This window comes from Microtus oregoni, unplaced genomic scaffold (genome assembly GCF_018167655.1).
Source record: "Microtus oregoni isolate MIOR12 unplaced genomic scaffold, Mior012 000034F_ref0000314, whole genome shotgun sequence".
NCBI classification, from domain to species: Eukaryota; Metazoa; Chordata; class Mammalia; order Rodentia; family Cricetidae; genus Microtus; species Microtus oregoni.
Genome location: NW_024543093.1, coordinates 13,378,219 through 13,385,072, shown reverse-complemented (window position 1 = coordinate 13,385,072; position 6,854 = coordinate 13,378,219). Strand labels below are relative to the sequence as shown.

At 39.9% G+C, this 6,854-nt stretch overlaps 2 protein-coding genes across 2 annotated transcripts; both read left to right on the top strand.

Annotated features, from left to right (window-relative positions):
• Positions 1–695: 695 nt before the first annotated feature.
• LOC121432479 (centromere protein H-like) lies at positions 696–1,477 on the top strand. The gene has a single exon (XM_041630467.1). The coding sequence runs from the start codon at positions 708–710 to the stop codon at positions 1,440–1,442; it is 735 nt and encodes a 244-aa protein (XP_041486401.1). The 5' UTR covers positions 696–707; the 3' UTR covers positions 1,443–1,477.
• A 528-nt stretch (positions 1,478–2,005) lies between these two features.
• LOC121432315 (zinc finger protein 709-like) lies at positions 2,006–5,794 on the top strand. Its single transcript, XM_041630170.1, has 4 exons — positions 2,006–2,088; positions 3,322–3,427; positions 4,346–4,663; positions 4,832–5,794. Exons 1-4 carry the CDS (start codon positions 2,006–2,008, stop codon positions 5,792–5,794), a joined length of 1,470 nt encoding a protein of 489 aa, XP_041486104.1.
• The last annotated feature ends 1,060 nt before the right edge of the window (positions 5,795–6,854 follow it).

The window sequence follows — 6,854 nt, the reverse complement described above, 5'->3', positions numbered from 1 at the left end:
GTATCCTGTCAGTCTGTCAGTGAAAATTAATCATTCTAATTAATATATGTACTCATAGGATCCAGTAAAATTTGAGGATGTGGCAGTGAACTTCATCTCAGAAGAGTGGGCTGTGTTGGATTCTAGTCAAAAGAAGCTCTACAGAGATGTGATGAAGGAAACATTTTTGAACCTGATCTCCATAGGTAAAAAGTACTACATGCTCCCATTGCTTATTCGGTCATTGAACAACTGTGTCCTTGATGTGGGCGTCCCCTCTGTGTCCTGTGATACCATTACTAAGTAAAGAAACTGCCTTGGCCTATTGACAGGGCAGAACTTGGTAGGCAGTGAGGACTGGACTGCATACTGTGAGAAAGGAGGGCGGAGTCAGGGGGACTCCATAGATCTGCTGCTGGACATACATGTGCTAAAACTTTACTGGTAGGCCATAACCTCATGTTGATATACATATTAATAGAAATAGCTTAAATTAAGATGTAATAATTAGCCAATCAGAATCTAGAGCTAATGGGCTAAGCAGTGATTTAATTAATATAGTTTGTGTGTGATAATTTTTTTTTCTGGGCGGTCTGGGTTGCACTGCATGCAACATGTTCTGCTTATGAATGTTATGTTTGTATTGAATTCTTTAATTAAAAATGTGGGCCGGGTTTCAATTTCGTGGCGGGACTAAACGCTCGGATGTTCCCATAGGGATCAAACCTATGGCCTCTGCAATGGAGCAGCCGGGGGAGAAGCCCGCAGCCGAGGCTGAGGACTGCGGAGAGGCGTGGGATCTGCCGCAGGCTGCGGAGAAGTGCTTCGAGGACCGCATCCGCCTGCTGCTCAGGCTAAGAGCACAGAAAAAACAGCAGCTCTTAGAATACAAGTCAGTGATTGATGCAAATGAAGAAAAAACTCCCGAGGAGACCATGCAAGAAAAACAAATGGAAGTTAAAATTGAAGACCTGGAAAAGGAAATTGAAGATGTAAAAAGTAATTTCGAAAAGAAAAATCTGGCACTAAACAGGATGAAACTTTCAGCTGCTCTTAGAAATAACTTGGAGAAGATGGGCACTGAGAGTAGTGTGCTCACTGATGACATGAAGCAAATATTAAAACTACAGAAGTTGATAATGAAGTCCCAGAAGGAGTCTGCGGAATTAGAGGGAAAACTGCTTGACATTAGAAAGAAGAGACTTCAATTAAAACAAGCTGCAAAAACTAAGCTTTTCGAGATACAAACTGAGAAGAACAAAGAGAAAGAGAATCTGGACAACATGGAAGATTTGGAAATGATAAAGACCATGCAGAAAAAGCTGCAGATGGAGATAAAGATTACTACAGTCGTTCAACATGTGTTCCAGGGCCTTATTTTGGGGAGTCAAACCAACTGGGCAGAGGATTCTGCCTTCAAGGAGATTGTGCTGCAGCTGGAGAAGGATCTCACCACGATCTAATAAGAATCCTGCTTCGGCAGCTCAGCAGTGGTTTTGTGCCCAGTGCTGTAAATAGCAGAATTGGTGGGAAATGTAAGAGCTGGTTTGGGAGCTGCTCTGATGCTTCAGCTTGGAGGGCCCAGGTTGCTGTTATGATGTGAAGTCTTCTGTTTGAAACATGACCAAAGTGACTGGAATGCACTGCAGGAGTCTGAGCATTGCAGTCTTGGGAAGGAGGCATCTGGTCCAGCTGCTACAGAATGTGCACATCTTCACCACCATTTTCCTGGGAGTCCCTTCCAGGATGCTTTTGTGCATCTGTGCATTGGCTTATCAACCAGCACACTAGGAAGGATCCAAAGTATGAAATGTTGATTGTTTAAGTACGGTTGTGGATTGTGACTTTTTCTTTTTTTCCCCTTCTCTATTTAGCATGCATTTTACTTTTATAAGTTAATGAATTAAAAGAATAAATGTTACCATCTTATTAATTAAAACAATGTGGTTATTTAGTGTGCATATTATAAGAACTAGGTTGCAATTTTGGTTGCAATAATTTTTATGTTGAATATGAATGTGTCATAATGTATTCTCTGGATTTTGTTGTAGAAAAAGCACTAGAAGAAAATATTGAAGAGGACTATAAAAATCTCAGCAGGAATATGGGGTAATTTATATTCACTAGAAAATAAATCATATTATACATTTGGGACTCAGGGGACAACTGAGAACATGCCTAGTGCTCCAAATATAACTAAGTGAAAAATGATCTTACACAAATTCCTCTAATTAATATTTAATATTTGAGTATTTTATGTTTGTTATCTATTATTATCGCAAATATGTCATGTGATAATGAGGCTGAAAAAAGGTTTTCACTGGATTATTACACAAAACACCCCGTCATGTGCAAAAGGTTTTACTTTCTGATCATACTTATGAGGCTTTGAGCATTAGTACTGTGCTTTGTTTGCTTACTTTTGCTGTGACAAAAAAAGAATTCTGGGGTAGAGGACATTTTCAAACTTCCTTGTCAGAATACCATCATATTGGGAAGCCAGGGCAGGAACCAAGTATGACATGAATCTGGAAACAGGCACAGAATCAGAATTGATGGAGAATCCTGTTTACTGGAGTGATCTTTCTCCCTTTATCAGCTACCTGCCCTCTAAGGGATACCACCCATAGTGAACTGGGCCACCCCACCTCATACAGTGATCAAGACAAAGCGGCCAGAGACATGTCCAAATGTGAATCTTATAAAGTCATTTTTTGCTGTCTATTTCATTCGCAAATGGGGGTTCTAGTTTGTGTCAAAACTAATTAGCAGATACATTTCATACACAGAGCCTGAAATCCTGCCCATTGGCACACTATGCAACATGGTCAGCCCCCCTTGATTGGGAATGTGAAAATGGCTTCACAGACTTGTTTTCAGGCCAGTCTGATTGAGTCATTTATCAATTGACAGACGCTATGCCCCATGATCATTTCCCCTCCTGTTCACTCGTTTTGTACGATTATTTTATATATCTTTGTATCTGAGTTGTGTTTTTATACAAAAACTTTTGTGGAAGGCAGAAAATGCAAGAAATTCTTCATGTCAAGTATATCAGAATTTGTGAACTCTTCACATGAATCTTTGTCATTAAATCTGGTTTGCTGAAATATTGAGAATTATTCTTAAACCCAAGCCTGTGATACAGCTCCTTTTAATTCTTATAGAAGTAACATTAGTCCTCTACTTCTTTACACAGAAAGAAGTCTCACCATGAAATACATCTTGTCTTGACATTGATACCATTATTTTATTCCCTCTGAGGTTCTACAGTTATGTTCCAGAGAGGCTAACCTACAATATTTCTCTTGTCTAAAGTATTGCTTTTTTCATTCTTTGCAGAGTTCAGAGGATTGAGAAAGACCATGGAAATGAATGTCATAATGAGTGTGATAAAAACCAGCAAGCTAGTCCAGGGAGTATGATCAATAACATCTTGCCTTCCAGAGTAAGAGTTCATAAGACTCCATTGCTTGTAACAAATATCATTGGTGATTTATCCTTACATGGGTATCTCAGAGAAAAAGATAGAGGGAAACCACCACTGTATAAGGGAGCTGTGGCAATAGCTTTTAAACATCAGAAACATTGGAAAGTTGATGGAGGAAGGTCATTGGTTAATTATAATAAAGAAACTGCTTGGCTCTCATAGGTTAAAACATAGGTGGGTGGAGTAAACAGAACAGAATGCTGGGAGGAAGAGCAAGTGAGCTCAGACTCGACAGCTGTGCTCTCTGGAGCAGAGAGACACCATGCTCCCCTCTCCTGGGCAGACACATAGCTCTGCTCTCTGAGGCACACGCGATGAAGCTCCGACCCAGGATGGACGTAGGCTAGAATCTCCCTGGTAAGCCACCTCGTGGGCTACACAATTATTAGAAATGCGCTAGTCCAGGTGCGAAAATTAGCCTAGAAGAGGCTAGATAGAAATGGGCCAAACAGTGTTTAAAAGAATACAGTTTGTATGTTGTTATTTCAGAGCATAAACTAGCCAGGGGGCCAGAATGCTGGGGATGCAGCGCTGCTGCTCCTATTACAACAGAATGGTGCCCAACGTGGGGCGCCAATTGAAGGCGTAAGTCACAAACAATGCCACACCAGTTTGGAATTATGATTAATAGGGTGGTATTTATTTAAAGGGGAAAAAACTTACAGATCACCGTCCCAGACAACAGCCTTCTGCGCAACCAGGAAGGGAGTCTAGTCGCCAGCGGAGCAGGAAGTGAAGAGAGTGAGGAGAGGGAAGTGGCCGCTTTTTTAAAGGGAGAGAGTCCACGCCCCAATGGGCTGGTATCTCAGTGGCTATAGGCTGGAGTGGAAGGATGTCCCGCAACAGAAAGTAATCAGTTATTCTGAATCTTTTCAGGTAGTTGAAACTTCTCCTGAAGAGAAACTCAGGAAAAAACAATGTAAAGAAGCCTGTAGAAGTCTGTGCTTAGATCAGCCTCAGGAGAGAACTTATACTGGAGATAAACTCAATGAGGATGTGTTCATGAGATACACACGTGGACAGAATGATGAACAAAACCATAAAGAAGTGGAACAATTTGTATGTAGTTTCTGTGAAGAATCCTTCATTGATTCCAGTGAGCTTTCCAAGCATGAAAAAAGTCATATTGAAGAGGAAAGGTACATTTATAGGCAATGTGGCCAAACATTTAAATATAAAACATGTTTTGAGAAACAAAAAGTAACTCACAAAGGAGAGAAGCCATATGCTTCTATACATTATGGAAAAGCCTTCACCCAATTCAATCATCATAACAGTCATGAAGGCAGTTACACTGGACAAAAGCATTATGCCTGCAAGCATTGTGGAAAAAACTTCACCAGTTCTTCTTATCGAAACATTCATGAAAGAATTCACACTGGAGAAAAACCTTATGCGTGCAAGCATTGTGGAAAAGCCTTCAACAACCGCAGTACTCGTAATATACATGAGAGGAGCCACACTGGAGAGAAACCTTATGCATGTAAGCATTGTGGAAAAAACTTCACCAGTTCTTCTTATCAAAACCTTCATGAAAGAATTCACACTGGAGAAAAACTTTATGCATGTAAGCATTGTGGAAAAGCCTTCAACCACCGCAGTACTCATAATATACATGAGAGGAGCCACACTGGAGAGAAACCTTATGCATGTAAGCATTGTGGAAAAACTTTCACCAGTTCTTCTTATCGAAACCTTCATGAAAGAATTCACACTGGAGAGAAAACTTATGCATGTAAGCATTGTGGAAAAGCCTTCAACAACCGCAGTAGTCATAACAAACACGAGAGGAGACACACTGCAGAGAAACCTTATGCATGTAAGCATTGTGGAAAAAACTTCACCAGTTCTTCTTATCTAAACATTCATGAAAGAATTCACACGGGAGAGAAACCTTATGCATGTGAGCATTGTGGAAAAGCATACAGCACTTCCAGTACTTGTCATTTTCATGAAAGAATGCACACGGCAGAGAGAAATCATACATGCAAGCATTGCGGAAAAGCCTTTTTCTGTCTCAAGCATCTGAAAAGGCATGAAATAATTCACACTGGAAAAACGCCTTTTGCATGTAAGCATTGTGGAAAAGCCTTCAACCACTCCAGTAATTGTAACAGACATGAGAGTAACCACACTGCAGAGAAACCTTATGCATGTAAGCATTGTGGGAAAAAGTTTGCCAGTTCTTTTTCTCGAAACATTCATGAAAATATTCACACTGGAGAGAAACCTTATGCATGTAAGCATTGTGGAAAAACCTTCAACAGTCCCAATAGTCGTAAGAAACATGAACGTATGCACACTGCAGAGAAACCTTCTGAATGAGCATTGTGGAAAAGCCTTCAACGAATCCAGGAGGTGTAACAGACATTAAAGGAACCACACTATAAAGAAACTGAAGACTTATACATGCAAACACTGTGGAAAAACTGTTTCTGGTGTAGACATCTGAACATTCATGAAGTAATTCACACTGACAAAAGCCTTATTATGTAAGCATTGTGGAATATCATTCAACAACCCCAGTAGTTGTAATAGACGTGGAAGGAGTCACACTGCAGAGAAACCTTTTTCATGTAGGCGTTGTGAAAACTCCTATACCAGTTTCAGTTCTTGTAAGACTCATGAAAAGAGTTCTTATTAAAGAGAATTTGTGTACATTTAAGCAGTGTGAAAAAGTGTTTACCTGCTCCAATCACCTGAACATTCATGAAAAGATTCACATGGGGGAAAAGTCTTGAGCATGTAAACATACAAGAAAAGCCTTCTGTGACATCAGTCGTCATAACATACATGAATGAAGTCACACTTTAGAGAAGCCTTATTCATGTAAGTATTGTGCAAAACCCTTCACCAATTTCTATTCATGAAGGTTCAGGAAAGAGATCATACTGAAGAGAAGTGCTATGCATGTACGCATTGTGGAAAACATTTACCCCCTCCGGTCAGCTGAACATCCAGGAAAGGGTTCATACTGGAGAGATGGCTTTTGCATGTATACATTACAGGAAACCTTTTAACACTTCAATTTGTCCTGATTTCATGAAAAACAATCATACTGGAGAGGAACTCTTTGTGTGTAAAAGATGTGGAAACTATGCATTCTGTAGACTTTAACAGGCATAAAAGAGTTCACTTGATAGTAAAGCCTTATGCACACAAGAATTGTGGAAAAGCCTTCAACTGCTCTTGTGATCATAACAGATCTGAAACTCTTCACACTAGTCAGTAGCCTAATGTGTGTAACCATTGTCAGAAAGCCTTTACGAGATTCACTTGGTCCAAGAGTAAATACATTCACACTGGATAGAAACCTTTTGTATGTACATGGAAAAAAACTATTTCTTTGTTCTTGTGATTCTATAACAAGCATAAAGTTCTCACA